The sequence below is a fragment of the Diadema antillarum genome, unplaced genomic scaffold (genome assembly GCF_040938485.1).
Source record: "Diadema antillarum isolate AM-2024a unplaced genomic scaffold, OU_Dant_1.0 scf00000036, whole genome shotgun sequence".
In the NCBI taxonomy this organism is placed as follows: Eukaryota; Metazoa; Echinodermata; class Echinoidea; order Diadematoida; family Diadematidae; genus Diadema; species Diadema antillarum.
In genome coordinates, this window is record NW_027270925.1 from 70,532 (window position 1) to 92,743 (window position 22,212).

The following is a 22,212-nucleotide window of genomic DNA, read 5'->3' on the forward strand; positions in this document are numbered from 1 at the left end:
TTGTGAGATGATGCAATTTATTGATTCTGTAAAGCAACTCTAAGCAAGAAAGATTTCCTTCAACTCAAAGAAGATGCTTCATGATGAAGATCATGTTATGATTTAATCAAACTTGATGATCTTATCACACAAGATTTGGATGACAGAATATATGTACAAGCATAAAATTTGTATTTGAGCATTGTATGACAATGTATTTGAGCTGTAACGTACAGGGCACGTCTACTGTTTGTGGATGATAAAAGCACACTAGAGGCGAGACAATGGTGCCATTTGTATGTCTGTCACATGTCTTGCAATCTCACAAAAAGAAAACTACTATCGATAGGCAGCAGAGAGTATTAATACAGGATGTATTTCAAGAAAAAAACTAGAAATGTCGCTTTGGCGACTGGTATGCCTCCGCCATAATGCATGATTTTCCCAATAGGTCTAGATAGTACATGTGGACAATGTGTAATTACATTTTCACAAAATTGGCAAAATATTGAAATAACAAATTTGTCACAAATGTGTTGAATGTTCACCTTCCTTGACCTAGGTTTAATTGGATGAATAGGAGAGCATGTATCTAGGGATTTAAGGACTTTAACTTGACTTTGACCCATTCATACATTTAGGCATTGAGTACTTTTCAAGGTACAGGTGTGGAGAATTGGTGTGAATTTCTGAATTGAATAGTAAATTGTTACCATTTTCATCTGGCCCTTGACCCTAAAATTCATAAGATAATCACTTTCAGGTAGAACATGCATAATATGTACTAAGTTTCAAGATAACTTGAGCCACTTCTGAGATATGGAGGAAAAAGTTAGTTCAGCACTTTCACTTGATCTTTGACCCTTTGACCTTTGAGGCAAAAGAAGAGAATTTCCACAGAATTTCTATTAGGTTACACATGCATACACCAAGTGTAAAAAAAAAATAACCCTGCTGGATTTGCATAAATATGAGGGAAATAGTAAAATTTTGAAGTGTTGCACTTGACCTTTGACCCCTGACCTTTGACCCCATGAACCCTACATTCTCTAGATAATCAATTCCAGTCAGTACATTGTATGTATGTTCCATGAAGATACCTTGAACAATTTTCCAAGGTACGGAGGAAAAAAAAGACGTTTTAATATTTTTACTTGATCTTTGACCTTTGACCTCATGACCCAAACTTTCACCAGAGAATCTTAATTGGGTAATACATGTATACACTAAGTTTCAAGAAAATATCTTCAGGCATTCAACTGTATGGTGGAAATAGTGAAATTTTATGTATTTGACCCTGACCTTTTGACCTTTGACCACATGACCCAAACTTTCACCAGAGAATCTTAATTGGGTAATACATGTATACACTAAGTTTCAAGAAAATATCTTCTGGCATTCAATAGATATGGTGGAAAAAATGAAATTTTATGTATTTGACCCTGACCTTTTGACCTTTGACCTCATGACCTAAACTTTCACCAGAGAATCTTAATTGGGTAATACATGTATACACTAAGTTTCAAGAAAATATCTTCAGGCGTTCAATAGATATGGTGGAAAAAATGAAATTTTATGTATTTGACCCTGACCTCTTGACCTTTGACCTTTGACCTCATGACCTAAACTTTCACCAGAGAATCTTAATTGGGTAATACATGTATACACTAAGTTTCAAGAAAATATCTTCAGGCATTCAATAGATATGGTGGAAATAGTGAAATTTTATGTATTTGACCTTGACCTTTTGACCTTTGACCTTGAGCATGTGCACCCAAAAGTTGATAGGCACAACTTCACCCCCTAATACACATACATGCCAAGTTTCATTAGGATACCTCAACAGGTTTTGATAGTTACCTTGTCCACAAAATTCATTACGGACGGACGGAAGGACGGACGGACGGACGGACGGACGGACGGACGGACAACCCGAAAACATAATGCCTCCGGCACCACTTCGTGGCGGAGGCATAAAAATTTCAATGGAGGACGCATTTGCAGTATGTTGTTTTGTATCACATACATTGTATTAAACAAACAGTAATGCTGCATTTACACCATGTTCCTGGCGGCCAGAGCAGTCATGTTTCAGACAACCGTCGACAAAACGGGATGGACGTGAGACAACATGATGGGACGTGATGGACAAACATGACTGGCCATGATTGTCGTGGATGCTGGGTCAGATTTTTTAACTCAAAAAAATTGCCAAGGCAGTCCCGGTGCTAATGAGAAACCTTGTAGGATGTCATAAAACGGGGTGAATGCAAGAAAACGTGATATAACTTGGAGGCGGTCCATTGTATGACACAACAGAAATATTGTGTAGTCTAGCCTAAACAGACACCGAAAGAACAGCATCTGATATCTACATGTTCACCATAGTAAAGACTGGAAGAACAAGACTACAATTTGGAGGGGAAAAGACAGGAGAATATCCCATCTACCCATGGCGCACAAAGTTTTGTGCAAACGGGATGGCGTGGCTGCCGGGAACAGGGCATAAACATAGCATAATGACTGTACGTCTGTAGTCAAAACTCAAAGGAGTACACATCAGTGATAGAACTTAAAATCACACAAATATGTCTGTTGTTGAGAAAGGAGTAATGACAATTTGTAAGCCATTAAGGATTACAGTCATTATATACCAGCAAACATGAACATGGGAGATGAACGAGAGATTTATTTAGCCTGGCTTTGGACATATACACACACATCATTTATGGTGTGATCTGTGGAAGATGTAATGTTCAATCCAATGGTAATTGCTTCCCAAGAAATGACCATGACAAAATGTTGGAATGTGAGAAACGAGTCAGAGTTTATCCCAATACATGTGTGCTCATTTGCTCACTTAATCATGCACAGCAAAAAAAACTGAAAAACTGAAACAAAAACTGAACAAAAACTGAAAAAAAAACTGAAAAAAAAATCAAATGTTTGTTTCCTTATTGAGAAAGGATAAAGAAATGGCTACCAAATTTGGTGTGCAGGGATATTCAGAGTTCCTGTAAAATATATTGGTTATCTATTATGTGAAGATTCATAGCATATCATGCATATAAGGTGCAGAATGCATACTACATACATGTAGTAGGCAGTTGTTTAGGAAAATATATCAGCAACCAAAATCTTGAAAGTTTATCAGCCAAATGTTCTTTACAGTCTTTTCACAATAACAATCAGCATGGAACATATTCTAAAAGATAGAAATCAAATAAGAAGGAGTGAGAATGGAAAAAAAAGGATGCCCAAAAATCGATCAAGCATCTTCTGATTTTCTGCAAAATATATGGGCATGGCATGATGAGACTAATGGGTTTAATATAGACACGCATCATAATGAAATCAACTAAAAACAGAACAAAAACAAACAAACAAAAAGGAACAAAAAAGCCCACACTTGTTCTCAGTGTAAAGCACACGCCTGATTTTGGATATGAATGTGAACCCTTATCAAGGATGAGAATAGAGATCAAATGAAAATTATATTTTTTTCTCTTTTTTTTTTTGTAAAATGAGATATGATGAATAGTGAATGATTAGGAAATAGTTTTAAAATTTTCCTGCAGAGTGTGCTAAATTCACCTGAGGCTCATCCGGCTCACATGAGGAGACACTCTGAAAATGAAAGAAAAACTCGGCAAAGCTACAATCACGCAGAAGCTTTAAATTCACAAACTCATGTACATGATACATCATCTCCAGCACATTTATTGCTGAATTATTAAACTTATTTGTGCTAATCAATCTGCTATGGCATAGTGCCACATATTTCTTCATCATTTCGTCGTGTGCCCAGCAAAACAGCACGAATGCAAGCCATTCAAGGCAGGTGTGCCCTGCAGAATGGCACGAGTGCATGCGAGGTGCACGTTATACTTATGCGCAATGCATGCATTCGTGTTGTTCTGCCAGGCACACCTTCTTTCAATTGTGTGCGTTCACGTCCTTCTGCCGGGCACAAGGCGATTTACGCTCAATGGGGTGTCTGTCTCTTATGGAGATGTAAGACTTCATATACTGATATACACGTATCACATATTTTATGACAAAGAAACAAAAACAAGAAACTGACCTCTTTCTCAAGATTGTTTTCCAGCTTCTCCATTGCCTTGGCACAGTTCGCCTTAACCTCCTCCGCATTCCTGTCATCATCACAAAACAAGAAATTAGGGTACAAATGAGCGACAGCGGCACTTAAGTGATGACAGAACATTCAAACGATTGCCCACTGGTGATACTTTTCACTTCACTCTACACCTGCATGCAGCAGCACTAATAATCATCACTAGTTTCTTTCTGTTTTTTTTTTTTTTTAATGCATCCATTCCCCGTTAAGGGATGATATAAATTTGGTTGAGATGGAGCTTCAGGTTTCCAACTTTTTGGTGAGAGAATGTGAAACTTCATATGAAATGTAAAAGAGCATACAAATCTAAGAGAAATTCAAAGTTCATTTGATGAAAATTGGTTTTGAAATTGCTGAGATATCCAAAACAAAGCAATCCTAATGATACAAAACTTATAGGTGGGACCCACCTTTAATGAGGGTCGCTTTGTCTTACTTTGTTTTCAAATTTTCAATTTCAAAACTGATTTTCCTCAAATAAACTTTGAATTACTCTGTGCTCTTTAATAATTCATAAGTGGTTTCTAATCATCTAGCAAAAAGTTAAAAGCTGAATATCCCTCTCATCCAAAATTGTACCATCCCTTTAAGCTTTTCATCCAACTCTTTCAATGCAAGAAGATTTTAATGGAATCACTAAAGGTCTTTTTCTTTTATCAACACTCGCAAGACACACAATGAAGAAAAATGTTTCAGATTAGACAAAAAACCTCAAGAAAACACAGAAGGGAGAAGACAGCTCCTGAGGGACTCACGCATGTTTGCTCTTCATGGCCTTCTTTTCGGTAGCCACGTTCTTCTTCTCCAGGTTCCGCCTCGACTTGTCCTGGGACGTCTTCAGCTTGCCCTCGTCCTTGTCCAGCTTCTTCTTCAGCTTGCTCTGCTTCTTCTCGTGCTTCTTGATCAGCTTCTGCAGCTCCGCCTCCGTCCGCATCAGTACCTTCTGGTATTTCTGGAGTGGGGTTTCGCAAAAAGAAAGAGAGAGCAGAGCAAAATGAAATGCACAGTGAGCAAATGATGAGCAAACTAGCCACCTTCCACATGACAAAAGTTAACACCCTTTAGAAATTTGACTGCTTTCATTACCTTTCAGTGCTTTTACAGTGGCAAATTCTTACAATTCAACTCGATGGCAACGCACATTTTACAAATTATGAACAGCTAAATTATGTTTCCATATTCTAAATGCTGATCGAACATGAAATCAATCTAGTGATGAGGGTTGATCAAACACAAAGGTGATCTCACGTAAAAGTAGTGCAATATTGAGCAACACAAGATGGATAAGGATAATAAAATATTTTGATATCTTCAATGCTGTTTGATACGAAAAATAGCAAGAGACCCAGGGGTCTTGCTCTAACACGAGTATTGCAAGATCACTTTCCACGCATTTTTACAGACCATTAGCAAAGAAGAACATATAAAACAAACTTCAGGAGCTTACAGAGACCTTATGGCTGAATCAGCCCCCCCCCCCCCCCCCAATCTCTTTATGGTTAAACTCAAAGCAGATAATCTTTATTTCTTGTCTAAAATCTAAGACAATCCATATTTTTCCTCCCTCTCAGTCAGTTTCTCTGAGCTGTAACTTTCAACAACCTCATGATATGCAGTATCAAAGCTGAAAATGCTCACCTGGACAACAGTACACCAATACTTTCTGCAGTATATTATTGACAGTGCTTGGAATAATCAATCTAGGCACGTAAAAATGCCTCTAAAATAGCCAAGAAAACATCCCCTGAGATTTAGCCAGACATTTAAAGCTAAAATCTGCAAATTAACCCATTGAGTGTAGAACCTGTGGCTGCCATGTGAAGATCATGGACATCAAAAACTTCTGTAGGGAATTTCTTAAGCAGCTAGATAGACTTAGAACCAACCTTTTCTTGTTTGATCTCATCCACAGTGGCTGCAATGATTTCCTCTGCAGTATGCATTTCACGAAGGAAAATAAACAGACTTTGTTGTCAGAACATGGAGAACATCTGGGACAAAGACTACCAATGCAGTGAAGAAAACTGCAATCTTAGAAAAGTGTGCTCAAATATATCCAATCCCATCTATAATCATGTTTTTAATATCAAGAACAAAATTGCAATTTTACACTCTAGATCATATAATTTTCATTCAAGTTCTTTCCAGTGAATTTGGGAAAAATAAAATATGTTCTGATGAACGCTGACCAAAATTTGTGTTGCTATATCTTATTCATTGGTCTTTTTGCTTCATCTTGAGATATTTTTAGTCTTAAACAAGACACATTAATTTTATGGTGCTCTTTGCTGTTCTGCCATTGCAGCAGCTTTCTCACCTCCAAACAATCAAATTTTCCCAACACTGAGTGAAAAAAAGGTAATTGAAAAAGTATCACTTGTGTTCTATGATATCATCATGCACAACAACAAAAAATAAGAATACAACAGGAAAAAAAAGCAACAGTCAACACAAATTGCATGACAACAACACAACAGTACACTGGACAGGCCAACAGCTTCAAGCACATGTCATCATGCTATTTTTAAGAAGTTTGACTTTGTGCAAACTTTCACAGCAGTCTATCTATCTCATTATTAGATAAAAAAAGTGTTATCAATTGATTCAAAAGTGTTAGCGACTTTGATGAAAAAAAGAAGCTTTGCATTCAAATCTAAATCTGCAGTCTCTTACCTTTTCGCTCTTTGCTACGCGCAACATAAACTGATTATTTGTACACACTAACACAGAATACACACACGTTAAAAATCTCATGCAACAAGAAACACGAGGGACATTTGAACTGAAAGTGAAAATCACAATATTAGTTAGACAAAAATTAGAACATTATGGCATCACAATAACAAAAAAATCAATCATGCGTAAAATCGCCAGCCAGGCTTTGATTTACATCGCAGATAAACTTGCATGCCGCATACTACCAAGCTGCGCATAATTTTTTTATGCAGTGTGAGTGGAAAAGAATGCGCATCGCACATTTCCTCATTGCCGTGATACGATCAAAACTTTCCAATGAGAATGGGCCTATGGCGAGTGCTCTAACTAACAAATGAAAAAAAAAAAAACCTACATGAATGTACTTTCAGAGTTCAACAAAAAGAGGAAAATGAAATGGGCATGCCCTGGTATTCAATGTCATGCACAGAAAGTACATTGCTCGAGAGTCATGCAATACATGTATTGTGCTCATACATGTACATAAACCAGTGCAGTACCTGTAGATATGATATACCATGCAAAACATCATGGAGATATGCTACAGAATATGGAATGTAAAAATGACTGAATGAATGTGCCTAGAGATGTGTGATATGTGTGCTAAATGATAGGAAATGACAGTTAAATGGGAAAATGTCAAAGTCGTGGAGCTGCGACCTATGGATGAGGGATAGAGTCAAAAATAGAAGCCAGATATAACTTGCCAATCCAATTCTTGCCATTTCAACAAAAATCTTGCAACTGGTTGTGATACTAAGACTAGTCTGGCCAAAAAAAACTTGTATAAATGAGTGTTTATGAATCAGACAAAACACCTTACTTTATAGCTTCATTTCTAAAGCTGCTTTGACAAAATGCCCAGTGTTTTTCATGAGACAGACTTCAAGAAGAATATCCTTTGGGTTTACTCACTCATGTTTTGAATTGTAAACAAAGGGAAAACAAATAAGACAGTGAAACTAACCGTGACAAATAAATGCAAAAGGATTTTGCATTTTCTTTTCAAGCAGCAAGGGCTTACATAATCTGCATCATAACTTTTTTTTCCACTGCACACGATTAAAAGAAAACAGAAAAATGACATGAAATGGCGCTACTGTTCATTCATTGCCTTTTATTTGACTTCCAAACAGCAAATGCATATATGCAAGTTTCTCTGATCATATTGAAAAGTCAAAACAGTATTATCCTAAGATGTTTCTTGGCACAGAACAAACTGAGTGAGTATTGGTGCATATTCAGAGAGAAAAAAATTGAAACATACAGTAGATATGACAGGAAGGTGTGACCCAGACAATGGAAACGCAAGAATATTCACAAGGAAACGGACAAGACACAGAGGAGACCATAGACAAGAGTGCACACGTGTCACCATGACAACAGGATGCAGACCTTGCGGCACCAGGTTGGGGGTGCTGCGGCTTCGGATGCTTTGGTTGTGAAACCCCGAAAAGGCATCGGACTGAAATTGGGCCGTTCCCATGGAAACGGACCGCAGAAGACCACTGCTACCGCCACTGTCTTTGGCTGAGACTGTTGGTATGGGTGGATATAGCAATGAAGGGGGGGGGGGGGGGGTTGGATGGGGGGATAAATATTCATACATAAATCATATACAAAAATCATATAGGTCATATAATGCCTGGAATATGGTGAAAATGATTAATCAACAAACTGATATAAAAATAAAATAAAAACAAAATCAAACACGAGGATGGAAACTTCCAGTGAAGCATCCACTGCTCTTGGGAAATGAACTCGGTAACGTGTCATGTGATCAGTCATGTGACAACCTGGGAAATGACAAGCATTCCAATGAGTGTGAATCCATGTTTATCCTGGCTATTCGCGAGCAGAACAAAAGAAGCGGATTTGAAAACAAGCATGTTGGACATTTGCACACTGCTAGCATTAAGTGTCTAGTAAGTGAGCGGGATTATGCTCAAAGCTATTCACGGCAAATTTGGAATGTTACCGCTGTATCTGGGGAACTATTGGCGTGCAAAAAAGCCTTGTTAAAGACCAGTCACACAGAAAAGGACAATAGTTTTTAAATCATCTTTGTCATTCTTTGGGAACTGGATACATTTTATATTGGTATGAGTTTGAAAATACTGCAATTATATTTCATATTTGTCTTATCAAATTTAGCATGTTGTGTGTTTACTGATGAAAATCCCAAAATATCCTTTTATTTTACTTGAATATGTCATCAAAAAATGCTGAGCAAAATTAACAATATGGGAAGAGGAGTAATTTCATATGAATTGAGATGAACGAGTGATGGTGAATGTAAAAGAGACAGGCCATTGAAGTATAGTAATGGCATCCATGAACAATTGCATACAAACTACCACCGCCTCAAATTTACACCCAATGACAAAGTCTCTGTATGAATATGATTTAAATGCGATGTCACACCCCCTGAGTTGGCATTCCTCTCTTAAAACTCCCCTGATCTGAATATCATTCAAGAGATGGAAAGTTGTACAAACCTGAGGTGGAGAATGGAATTTAGGAAGATTTTGATGTTAGATGCATTTTTTTTAAAGTAATGTGAGCTGAACAGTGAGGTCCTCTGTCTACAGAAAGGCATTGAGACACACTTACCCATTGGTTCTAAGTGGTTCAGTAGAATCTGTAGTTGTGTTTCTGGTTCATATTTAAATGGTTGATGGAATTGGTATCAGTGAAAACAGAACATAACAGTGAGTCTTGCTGTACAGCACAGCTTGACTATGGCAAAACAATTTTTCAACACCAGTTTGCTTCCCACCTATCTTCACACCCAAATTCCTCTCATGGAATAAAGAAACATCCCTTCATTTCAGACAAGACAAATTGATTTGTGTTTTTCCTCTATTTTTTTTTTCCTTTCAGAAAATCATAATACCACTGACATCTTTTTTTTACTTTACCCCACTAATCTAAACAGAAATGTTGTCTTTAATTTCCAGTTCATCTAGACCAATATTCATAGAGGTTAAAAAAAGCATAAACAAAAATAGAACAAATTTTAATGGTAGACATGCTGGGAATACACTTCATCTCATGAATGTTACCTCAACACATTTCATGTCAATATTCACACTAAGGTTTCTTCCCTGTACTCTCACAGATAAAGCATTAAATAATTTCATTAATGACAAAAATATAACATATAAATACATTCATAGACAAGAACAGATTTTCTTCGTGAATAAGGAGAATAATGTCCTCTCATTGATTTTGGCACACCAATCAATCATTAACATTGTTCAGTTACACATCAAATCAAGTTTCAAAACATGTGGTGTCTGTTGTAAAAGTACATGTAGTTAGTGCCAAACACACTTTAATGGACAGACACAAGCAATTATTATGATGCATAAATTTGAATTTATGAGAACACAACTAATTCTAGCATGCCACAGCAGGAAGGCTTAGAAGGAAATCAGAAAAAATGGAGATTCATTGAGAATAGAAACATAGCTGGCAGAAAGAGCAAAAGCATTTTCTCAGTATCTGATGATCTTATACAACACCCATCTTTTTGCGACAAGGTGATGTGGCTTACTATGCCATATCTTATTCACTGATGATCATGTCTGGCAATTAGCATACCCAAAGCAAGCCTCAACTACAATCCCAGTATGAGTAAAGCCAACCTCATCCAACGCAAAGGATGAAAAGGATGAGAATCAATATACACAATATTGAGAGATTTACATTGTCAGATTTTGTTATTTGTTTCTTCTCATCAAACCAAGATCATTGCATATAATCCTCACCTCACCTCCTATCTGTGACATTTCTACATTTCACAAAGTAGGACATTTTTGCATTGTTGAAACAGGAACTCATTTGCTACAAAAAAATGCTGTAGTACTGGAAGAAAGTTTGGGGTCTATCTAGATTCATCTGGCTGCATGTCCTATCAATGACTAAAAAGAGTACGAGTCCTTTCAGATAAATTTGTATATGTATGTATTTGCGTGTGTGTGTGTGTGTGTGCGTGTGTGTGTGTGTGCATGCCGTCATCTGTATTGCATACAATGCTGGGTTTTCATTTACAACTGAGGAATTATTCATGAGACATGAAATGCTCAATGTGCAATGTGAATGTGTGCCAATCAATATTAGTCCATGTACCATATCAGACTGTATATACCCACAGTAAACCATGTTCATGACAATGTAAAATGCATAGAGCTATGTTATCCTTTATAATTTGTCACATGTGTGGCAGTGTTTCAGTCCATAGGGTCACATCCATGACAGTATTTCTATCCGCAGTAAGAAACAGTGTGTGACAGGTTTCTGTTCACAGTGTATTCTGTGACTAGAAGTGTGTCCACTGTGTATTAGATTTGATTTGATTTGATTTGATTTATGATTATGTATGATGTATTCCACTAATTCTATCCATAATGTATCACATACATGTTACTGCATTCCTATTCAAAATTAACCATATCTGTAAGCTACGTTTTGGTCAGTATCACACACATATGTGTGGCATATCAATGACTGTGTTCTTCTCCACAGTGTGACATACCACAGGAAAGCAAGCTAGCTCAATTGTCAGCCATTTTTTAACCCTTGTTGAGTTTTTCCTCCTGCTTTGAGTCTCATCCTCCCTTCAATCTCTTACCGGACTGCCTGGACGGTCTGGATGTTTTCTTGATCGCCGGTGGGAGGGCCTCGATGCTGTCCCTCTTCTCCCTCTCCAGTGTCTTCATGTCCTCCACGGCCTTGTTGCTAGGCGCTTTGTCCTCCACAGCAACGGGGTTGGATGATGCTGCAGCCTGTCCTCCCTCGGGCGTGGCAGAGGATGTCTCCCCCTCGCCCTCCTTGGTGGTCTCCTGTCGTCAGGTGTGCAGCCAGAGAGGATTAATTGACTCAACATCACACAATTATCATCTTCTTCTTTAAAGTTTGTTTTTAAAAATGGATTCATTAAAGGGTTTAGTAACCGAAAAAGCAGCTCTAGCACCATGATAACATGTAGCTGATATATATGCAAATACCAGCCACAACATACCATTAATTCATGACATATTCATCAGCATTTTGCTAAAACTTGTAATGTTAAAAACAACAGTACAATGAAGATAGTAATGACAATAAAAACGATGATCATGACAATGTTAAAGAAAAAAAAAACTTCTAATGAACGTCAATGATAACCACCATCATAATTATGATAATGGCAACTGAAATTGTGACTCCAAAGGAAATATGACAACACAATACCAGTTAATCAAGAACACAATGTCACTTCCCACATACACATTTGAAGGGTTTTATTGCAAAATGAGCTAAGCACCATTTTTAGACATTTCAAAGTAAGTCAATCATCAGATAGAGTAAAATTATCAACCCTTCCAGTAATACCTCACTTGTGACATAAGGAATATTCTAGAAGTTATGATTAAAAATATCCTGTATTTTCTTATTATTTTCTTTCTTTTTTTAGCAGCTTTAATCACAAATATCTCAACTTAACAAGAATGGAGTTAGATTATTTTGTGATAAAACTTGACCTTCATTTAGAGACTCAGGTCTTTACTTCGGAAAAGGGCATTTGCAACTCTTTGCTGCCGATAGACACGAACAAAAACACACACACAAATGCACACTCAGACACACACAGGCACATATACGCAGAGGAAATCCATCTTACCCCATTGGTGCTAGGGCCCGCATCGTCGCCCGTCTGCGGCTGGGCACTCTCCTCCTGGCTCTTGGTCTCCTCCATGAGGACGGCGAGCTGCTCCGCCCTCTTCTTGATCTCCTCGTCGATCTGGTTCTGGTGCTGGATGGGGTTGACCAGGGCGTCGGCAAAGTTGGCCAGCCCCTTGGGCACGTAGTCGCACACCTTGATGTGCACAAAGAGCGACGGCATCAGCAGCGGCTGGTAGAGTTCATTACGCAGTGGGATGTGCCGGTAACCTGGATGGCGGTGGGGGAGAGATATTGTGAGATCCAAGATCTGACAGCAAAGAATCCATAGCAGGATGAGCTTGTCTTGAATTTAATACATAATCTTCAATAGCTCTTCACATTCATATATGAGTACATGTGTGCTTCAAAAAGATCAGGAAAAGGGAATAAAAGCAGAATACTGGACACTTACAATTTGTAGATACAACATGTCAAAAAGTTTAAATATGTGCAAATAAAGTTGAGAGAATAAAATGGCTTAAACCTACGATATTGACAATTGCAATATAATATGAAATTGGCGTTAAACTTTCCGCAAAAAAAATCAAATTATGAAATAGTATTACACATAATATAAAAATATTGCATGCTCTCATTTTCACACTAGTTTCACATCACACAAAATGTGCGAGAAGTGCCAATTTTACAGTACTTGGAACACAGTATGAAAGCATATTTCTATTTCCACTATCACTGACATAAATGGATATTCTCTATATTACCATCATGAGAGTTTGACAATGGTGTCAATGGGCAACATAACAGAGTGCTACCTGTACTTTAAAGGGGACCTCCGGATGATTTTCACACTTTTACATTTGAACAACTATAAATTAGTCAAACTGAGTACAGAGTTTCCGAATTTATAGTGATTGGGATAAGAAATGAGAATGTTTTCAAAATTTATAACAAATTGCAATGAACAAGGATGATGACATGACAGCCTCACCATAAGAATGCATGAGTTGGGGCTCAAGGGAGCAGAACAAAAGAAGAAGGCATGCATAGATTTTTCACAGGTGAACTTGTTGAGCAAGCGGTATTGTAATGGAATTACACTGCTACATTTCTGAAATATATGAGGCTCTGAAGTCATCAACACTGTTCAGTGTAATTTGTTTAAGATTTTCAATTTATTGGTTTCTCTGCTCAAGGACCACAATAAATTCCAAGAATCTATACATAGAGCTGTTGATTTATGTACTACATGATGTGAAATTATGAAAATCGTCCGGAATGCCCCTTTAACCAACTCTCTTTGGAAACCAGGTGAATCCTAAACTTGTATGGAGTCTATGGGGATTTCAGGCTCTAGCAGTGAATGAGTTAACACAATAAAAGGACTGGGAGTTCAGTCTCACCTGGTCTAAGAGTGTCCACTGGCAGGATCTTGTGGCCGATCTGCTTGTTGTTGTCGTCGTACGCCGTGATTCTCAACATGGCCAGCTTGGGCATAATCACCTGCACAGTGATATATGAAATATTGACCTTTAATAGAAAATCAATGCAAAAACTATGCAAATAATAATATCTGCACAAATCAAGTTCTTTGTGAATAGACAGGTTCTGAAATGTATTGTTCACAAAAGTTGCCCTTAACATCCTCATGAGGCGTTTTCACATCAGCCCAATAAAAATCCAAGCCCGAGGTATTTTTCGCGATCGCAAATTAGCGCACTATTTCATTTCCTATTCACATCAGCCCGAACATTATCAAATAGTGCAATAGTTCGCATTAATTATCCTGCTATTTTGGAAATTTCCCGAGTTGGACTTGAGAAATTTTCTCTATCAATTAGCGTGCTAATTCTTATTCACATTATCAAATAGCGCCCTATTTCGTGATCGTGTTAATTTCCGAAGTCAGAAAATAGCGCGCTATTTCGAAACATCGGGCTGATGTGAAAACGCCTATTGATTGCTGGAGGCTTGCCTAACCTTGCAACAACTGAGTGAATTCCTGCCTATGGAACTTAACTCTTTATGTGCCACATTCGCAAGTCCGACTCAGTCAACGGCGTGCCAACTTCGCATATTCTGCTCAACAAACAAAGCCGCCAAAACCGATCGATAAATCGCTAATCCCGCGATTAAATCAAAGCGTTTCTCGCGCTTTTGTTCCTCTCACATACAGCTTGCATTCTATGTGGTGAATGACTATCAAGCGGTGTTCCCAACTAGATTTTGCATGTACACTTTAAGTTTCTGTCACTATTTTATGTGCAAAAGTCATTCCTTTACAGTAATGTAGCAACTGGTAATTCAAAAGAAAAATTGAAAAAAGAATTGTTATACACTGTATATGGAAGCAAAGTTTGGCATTCCTCTTTAACTTTGCTCACTATTATGTCCAGCTTAACAGAAATTTGTAGAAGTTATACAGATTGGAAAAACAGAATTCTTTCTCTAAGCATGACTATCTTCGTGTCTCAGAATAGCGTGGCACACAGGGGGTTTCCACCATGGCACATAAAGAGTTAATGGAAGGGAACAGGTGAATGAATTGCTTCTTTACGAGGCTGTAGGAAAAAAAACATCCATAAATTGTTACACAATACAGAAACGATCTATTGCCTGATCGAAAGTAAAGAGTGGCTATATATTTTTGTCTGCCTATTGCATTGAAACAAACATCCTTGACAAAATCTGCTCAATACAACATGTTGAATCCTGGTAGAAAAATCTGGGACAAATATTCAAAGGATTAAACATCATCACTCCACATCTGAGTAAACAACAACCCACATGAAAGACAAGGATCATGAAATCTCAGAAGATGGCTAAAAATGAAGAGTAAAAAATGAAAAACATTGCACGTCTCACCTTGGGAAAGACAAACTTGTCGTCATCATACTGTGGATTGATGCCGTTACTGGTCACTGTCTTGGTCTTGTATTTCTTCCTGACCGTGTCCGCTGGTAAACCAAACATGTCCACCTCCACGTACGTCCCAACTCTCTTGTCGCTCAGAAACTGGCCCGACAGAACCTTAAGGAGGTTTTGAAACATCCAGTAGGGCAAGTGAGAGAACAACACATGACAATGGCTTCCCTCATATGATACCTTCATTATTTCAAAGTTTGAGCTTCTATTGTGATGGGTTACTTGTTCTCTGTACTCACAGTACTGTAAAAGCTGATATTTTCGGGTACAAAAATGTTCGCAAATGATGCCACAAACATTTTCATGAGATCTTGTTTTCATGACCTGACTCTGAGGCTATCAAGGGTGCACTAATGGGTGTCCATTCACTCTGCTAGTTTCATCAGGTGGTGGTAGTTTAGCATGTTGTTAAATTAGTGGCCTAATAGTGATTTGCAAAATTCACAAAAATTATATCCTCATAAAATAACAGCTTTTGGAGTATAATGTTATGAAATTATCGCAAAATGGATAACATCCTGGTCAAAATCTTTACTCATGAAAATTTCTGTGAATCATTGTCTTAAGCAAAGTTACAACAGAGATGACATATCAACTGCCACATTAAGATTTGGGGGTCATATAAGGGTCAGCCGTAAGTAGGCTAGCTTTTGAATATCCCTACATACGACCTCCCTGTGACCGCCCTGTGACCTACCTTGACCTCTACTGTGGCAGCCACGATGCCATCCATGGTGGACTCGGCGAAAGGATCAAAGTATCGGTCCTTCCTTCTCATGAAGTCTGGCTTCAGGATGTATCCCGTCCTTCCATTCTTATTGAACAACCCCAGGTTTAGCTGCATGGGAATGTCTGAATCATGATGAGAGAAACAGCATGAAAGTTCAATCACAAAACTCTCTGATATTACACACTGTGATGAGAAAATGAAATGATTCTCAATCCACAAAGAAAGGAATTGAAAACTTCAAGATCAGAGCTGGTACAAAGTAGGTTACTGGACGTTTCTTTCTCAAATGCTTAAAATCTGGAAATATTACATATCAGCTTCTGACAGAAGTTCCCACAGTATATCATCTCTTAAGTTTTATGCTTGAAAATTTATTCATATCACAAAACACAATTCCAAGAATCATAAGAAGCAGTGCTATTAGTTCATGTTAGCATGGCAGGCCCAAACTGCCTTTAACCCTTTTTTTCACAATAGATTCTGTGTGCAAGCAAAATGCACTTTTTAAGCTTCTATCTGAAGCAAAGTGCATTTACACATAGTGTTGGGGCCCACAAATTATGACTACTCTCATGAAATGCTTCACAGATACTCCTCTCTGTATTTTTACATATCAGCATCTAAATTTGGCCGATTTCCCCACCTGTCATGGAGAACATATATATAGTGTCAACCATATCAACTTTATCTTATTGGTTTTCACATGGTAACTTTTCTATTTTCCACTTACCAAGCTGCTGGTAGTTGAGGGCTACAAGCTGGCATCCAACATTCCAGAAGATCTGACAAAGACAAAATTAATGTGTTCAAAGAGAGTTTGAGATCATGATTTCATTGTCTATCTATGGCTCTTTCATGTTTTTTTTTTTTTTTTTTTTTTTTGGGGGGGGGAGGGGGGGCAGATCTGTATATATCAAGAGAATTCATTTTTGTATGAAAATTACATTTTTATGCAAAAGCTTCTTTAAACCGTCACTTGTAAGTACAAGAAGAAGAAGAAAGGGTGGAAAAAAAAGGTTTTCATGCAGACATATGCTTACCAAATGGGAAAATTTTACTTCATAGTATGAAATCACTTGTCATATCATTGTTTTCCTTCATATCATTCTCGCTATGGGCAACCCCCCCAAAACAACAACAACAACAACAACAACAACAACAACAACAACAACAACAACAACAACAACAACAACAACAACAACAACAACAACAACAACAACAACAACTCAGAAACAATGACCATGTAAGTATTCACTGCGGGTAGTGTAGTTTATCTTGGCAGCTTTAGGTGAAATTTGACAAAATATTTCTGTTCATCTGTTCAAGAAAATTACGATCAAGCATGACTGCCTTCACTTTCTACTGCCAATAGATGACCTTGCACTCCCTCATCAAACAAGGTTTTCACAGGAATGTATGGCATCACAAAACTATTTCTCCTACTTACCCTAATGGGCAGGTGAGAAAGGGCATAATACATGTCAACTGGCAAGTGCACATTTATTTTACTTGCCCAACGGGAAGATCTAGTTGCTCTAGACAAGTGGGCAAGTATGGTTGCAGCACCCTGAAATAGTTGTGTACATCTCCCATCTGCCCAAATGGGAATTTGAGAAAGGACCTCCAACTTTCAACAGGTAAGTGCCCATTCATTTTACTTGTCTGACGGTCAGTTTTTAGTTGCCCCTGGCAAGTAGCAAGAAGGCAAGTGGGGTTTGCTCACACTCTGAAACTGTTGAGTGACCTACCTGTGGCATGAAGTTACTGGAATCCACTCTTGTTCCCTTGGGGTAGATTCTTGACAACTGACGTTTGTTGTAGCTGGTGGATTTTAAGTTAAGGGTCATCACAGGCATAATGGTATTCCTCAACAGTACTCCACGATTGTGGCAAAGTATTTTTGCGCTAACACAATTCTCTGGAACTACATCACATACTTAGTGGATATCAATGTTTTTCAAAAACCACCATTCCATTGCGACTATAATCTCAAGCATCTCTACACAAGGCACTGGCCAGTATATCTCGCACTCCAGACAAAACATTGATTTCTAAGATGAAACTGATCACAAGATAAATTCTTGGCTAACACGTACTGTCTTAATTTACATATCTGCCAAATAGTAGAAGTATCGAACACAAAATGTGGGTTGTGTTCATGACAAGTGTTATCAAAATTATGCATATTCAGATTATTTTACGCACACAATTTGTATCATAGTACTTCCTCATTCAATATCTCATCACATGAATACAATTGAACTCCACAAGAAACAAATGTTTAAAAAGTACTCAGATGTTTCTTAATCAATGTTTCTGTCATTTTCCCTGCATTTCTGTGAAGTAGTTTCTGACAAGTTCTCCTCCACCAATCAGCCGATGCAGCAAGCAGTCAAAATGTGTCATTTAAAGAACACAAAGAAAGGCTCAAGTGAGTGCCACTACCATCACTGGTGAGAAATTGGAGAGAGGAATAACAAGATGGGTCTGATAAAGGATACTTGACAAACTCGACTGGGTTTTCCTTGACTCGATTCATGGCGGATGTTTCCACAAAGGATGAGATCTCATAACTGTGGTTCTTCTCTGTGGGGAAAATGAATGAGAAATACCAGGAAATGAGATAAATCAACCATTTTCCACAGGAAAGTGATATTAGAATCTTAGAATTTTTAGGGGGTAAAAATCATCTTGAAGAGGGGGTGAAATGTCATTTGTACCCTGGATCCATACAGAATTGGCATTTTGTTCGTGTGAGTGAAACATTTGTGCAGAGCTGGGTGGAATGTCCCATCTGTTGAGCACAGGTGAATTGGTAGGCAAGGAGTAAGGAAAGAGTGAGTGATTAACATTAATGTTGCTATGTTGCTAGGATATAGAGGGATCTGACCTGGTCATTGGCCCACACTAGTGTGTGGCTAACTGGCCAGAGTTATTGTTGGGGGGGGGGGGAGGATATTAGCACTTTATCTGGGCAGACCACATCATATCTCCAAGTAAGGAAGTTGTGCTGTATGTGTGTGAAAGAGAGAGAGGCCGAGGACTTCCCACTGGTGAGCAACTCAGGCTGGCAGGCAAGATATATTGTACCGCTGGCAGCTATCCACTGTGCCACAAGCCCAACACGACCATCGAGTCAGCATCAACATATCTGTGAGTTTTGACACATTTAATGCATTTATCATTTCTCCTGCAGCCCAGAGTGAGCACCTTGGGGCAAATGTAGTCATGTTTAGGGATTGAGTTTCATATACAAGCTGTTTGTACTGAACACTGAGGCATGAATAATCGAGTGTTAAAAAATTGTCGTGAAATGCAATAACTGCTGTTTCAGTGAACGCAATTTTGGTTGTGAGTTATAAATGGAGCAAAGCGCTATTGATATATGGTTAGTGAATATGCTTAATAATATTGGGTAATCAGAAAATAATGGTATGTCATGAGAATGTTAATGAAAATGTTCAGAAGCAAAATTATGGAAGCAATGAATGCTATTTTATTGTGTCTTAACCAAAACATGATTCTTTCAAGTTAATAGTAATTCGTCGCTTGCCCGGAAGAAGGGAACGAGCGCGCGAATACGCGTAAAAATAGATTTCGAGAAAATCGCAATTTAAAGTTTCAATTGACTATATCTTTGATATTTGAATATCAATACTGCTGAAAATTCACAAGTGAACAGATAATATTCCAATTTGGTACTAGCTAAAGTGGCTATAATGAATAATCTACAAATTTTATGATATTGCTTATGATCTTACCTCATGCAGGTCTTTTCTCGAAATCTATTTTTACGCGTATTCGCGCGCTCGTTCCCTTCTTCCGGGCAAGCGACGAATTATGCTGTCGCTGAGTTCTTGCGACGCTAAGTAAAAGCTAACAAACACCTGAATGTATCATCTTCAGGATATGAATCTGAACTGTGTTTTTCTTCTATAAAGTATGAGAAAGAGGCATATACTTACCTATTATAAGTACATGGCTGTTTTACAGAAATTGTGTGAAGTTGGAGGCATTATAAAAGCAAAGCGCTGTATTCACAAGCCTGCTTCTTTTATTCTTAATGACCCAGCAAAGAGATTAAATTAAGTTTCAATAGTCAAAAGACATACACTACATTTGGCATGTTTTACAAGGAGAGTAGTATACAAGCTTAGAACTTGGATAAAGTCCATGTTTTTTTTAATTAATGTAAACACTTTTCTCACTCAAAAGAGTGACTGCAACGGAACACACAACACATATATATGTATTCAAAGCAAATCTAAATTTTTCAACCAAAACGCCCGGATGACCCATTGTTAATGAATCAAATCAAAGCATCGCATCTCATCATCATGCGCTAATGCTCTTTACTGGTAAGATACTGATCAAACATATTTGAGCACTGATGAGCACTGAATACATCCATGCACATGTTCTTCATCCAGCCATTGTTGGGAGGAAGTTACTGTAAAACATGATATTTTAGCAGCATGAAATTTTCGCGCATTGGAGCCGATAATCTTTTTCACGGCATGAAAATTTTGCAAAGTGCCCCTGGCATTCAATGCAGATAGTGTAGACAAGAGCCTTCACATGCATTTTAATATCGCGAATCTTGGCTCTCATGAAATTCCAGAAATTGAAATGCATGCAAACATTCCTCGTTTTACGGTAGTACAGTAGTATTCCTCTGAAGACCCTTACCCTAGCTTCCTGCATCTACACAGTATGCTGTTGTGGTGGCACTGTGGTCTAGTGGATAGACTCTTGACTTTTAATCGCAGGTCCAGAATTCAAATCCTGTTAAATGCCTACATCCATGGCCAAGATGTTATTACCCACTATTTCCCTCTCGACCCAGGTGTATAAATGGGTACCTAGCAATGCAGGGGTGATAATAATTGCACAGCCCTCTGGTACAAGAGTGATAACACTGAAGAGGCTACCCCAGGTAAATAAGACCATGTTGTTATTGTTATAAAATTGATAACCCCTACATCATCTGCAACACCTTTCATCCTCAAGAGTGGAGGAAGATGCACACTTACTGTTTGAGGTTTCAAAAGATGAGAAGTGGACTGGCTGAATGTAATTGACCAGGGCTGACATCTCTGCTCCTGCCTCAGCTTCTTGACCGGCTGTACCCTGTGGGTCAGATGGTCAGTGTGTGGGTCAGTCTCCATTACAGAACATATTTGAATATATACCTATCTTTTCTTATCAATGAACTGCTCAGGAAAATTACTGCCTATACAACATATGTCACACTCTAGAATCCCATACATATGTGGCACTGGGAATTAGAAGACATGTTAAATTACTACAAAATCTCCTAGTTTCAAAATTTACAAAAAATGAGTCGTATTAATACTATTCCAGCTATGAGCATCATTAGTTTGGATACTGAATCTGTGTTTGGATATGGTTTCAGTGTACCAAATGAAGAGGTCATGAATTTCAGCTCAATTTCCTCTCAATCAACACCCTACCCCGGCACCGTTTCATGAAAGTTGTTAGCCCTGACAAGTTGTTGGTCTCTGACAACTTCAGTAAAATCCTTGATTTTGATTGGCTGAGAAGCTCTAGTCACTGACTGTTACTATGGCGATTGTCAGGGCGGCCAACTTTCACGAAACAGTGCATGCCCAGATCCACCACCACAAGACATCCTTGAGAAAGAATAAGAGGGTGTAAGACATGTAATTTCTACCAAGACATCGACCCCAAACTACACTCACCCTGTCTTTCTTCTCCTGCATCTTCTTCAGCGCCTCCTCTTTGCTCAGTGCCTCCTCATCATCGCTGTCATCGCTCTCCTCGTCGACATCATCCAGGCCGTCAGCCAGCTTGCCGCCAGTGCCCGCCTCGCCATTCTCACCGTTGGTCTCCCCTTCACCAAGGCTTTTCTCTGCCAGATAATAAAATGATAGAACTTAACCTTCTGTACTATTGGGGGGGGGGGGGGTGAGGGGTTACAGCATACTTTTCGCTTCATCAGAATCGAAGCAGAATTGCTCCGTGGTGCTTCATGTTTAGTAAGGATGACATACATCAAAACTTGTATAGCATGACT

The 22,212-nt window shown here is 38.3% G+C and overlaps 1 protein-coding gene across 1 annotated transcript in view; it reads right to left on the bottom strand.

Annotated features, from left to right (window-relative positions):
- Positions 1-3,540: 3,540 nt before the first annotated feature.
- The window catches only part of LOC139745576 (1-phosphatidylinositol 4,5-bisphosphate phosphodiesterase classes I and II-like), a 134,562-nt gene continuing 115,890 nt past the window's right edge, over positions 3,541-22,212 (bottom strand). Inside the window, exons 22-36 of the mRNA XM_071655972.1 lie at positions 21,878-22,047; positions 21,188-21,284; positions 18,656-18,740; positions 17,903-17,975; positions 16,885-16,936; positions 16,122-16,276; positions 15,365-15,529; positions 13,903-14,002; positions 12,501-12,769; positions 11,469-11,679; positions 9,446-9,487; positions 6,004-6,047; positions 4,873-5,069; positions 4,064-4,133; positions 3,541-3,606 (exon numbers count right to left, since the gene is read on the bottom strand). Of these exons, the coding sequence (XP_071512073.1) occupies positions 3,541-3,606; positions 4,064-4,133; positions 4,873-5,069; positions 6,004-6,047; positions 9,446-9,487; positions 11,469-11,679; positions 12,501-12,769; positions 13,903-14,002; positions 15,365-15,529; positions 16,122-16,276; positions 16,885-16,936; positions 17,903-17,975; positions 18,656-18,740; positions 21,188-21,284; positions 21,878-22,047 (1,796 nt within the window). The remainder of the gene's footprint in view (positions 3,607-4,063; positions 4,134-4,872; positions 5,070-6,003; positions 6,048-9,445; positions 9,488-11,468; positions 11,680-12,500; positions 12,770-13,902; positions 14,003-15,364; positions 15,530-16,121; positions 16,277-16,884; positions 16,937-17,902; positions 17,976-18,655; positions 18,741-21,187; positions 21,285-21,877; positions 22,048-22,212) is intronic.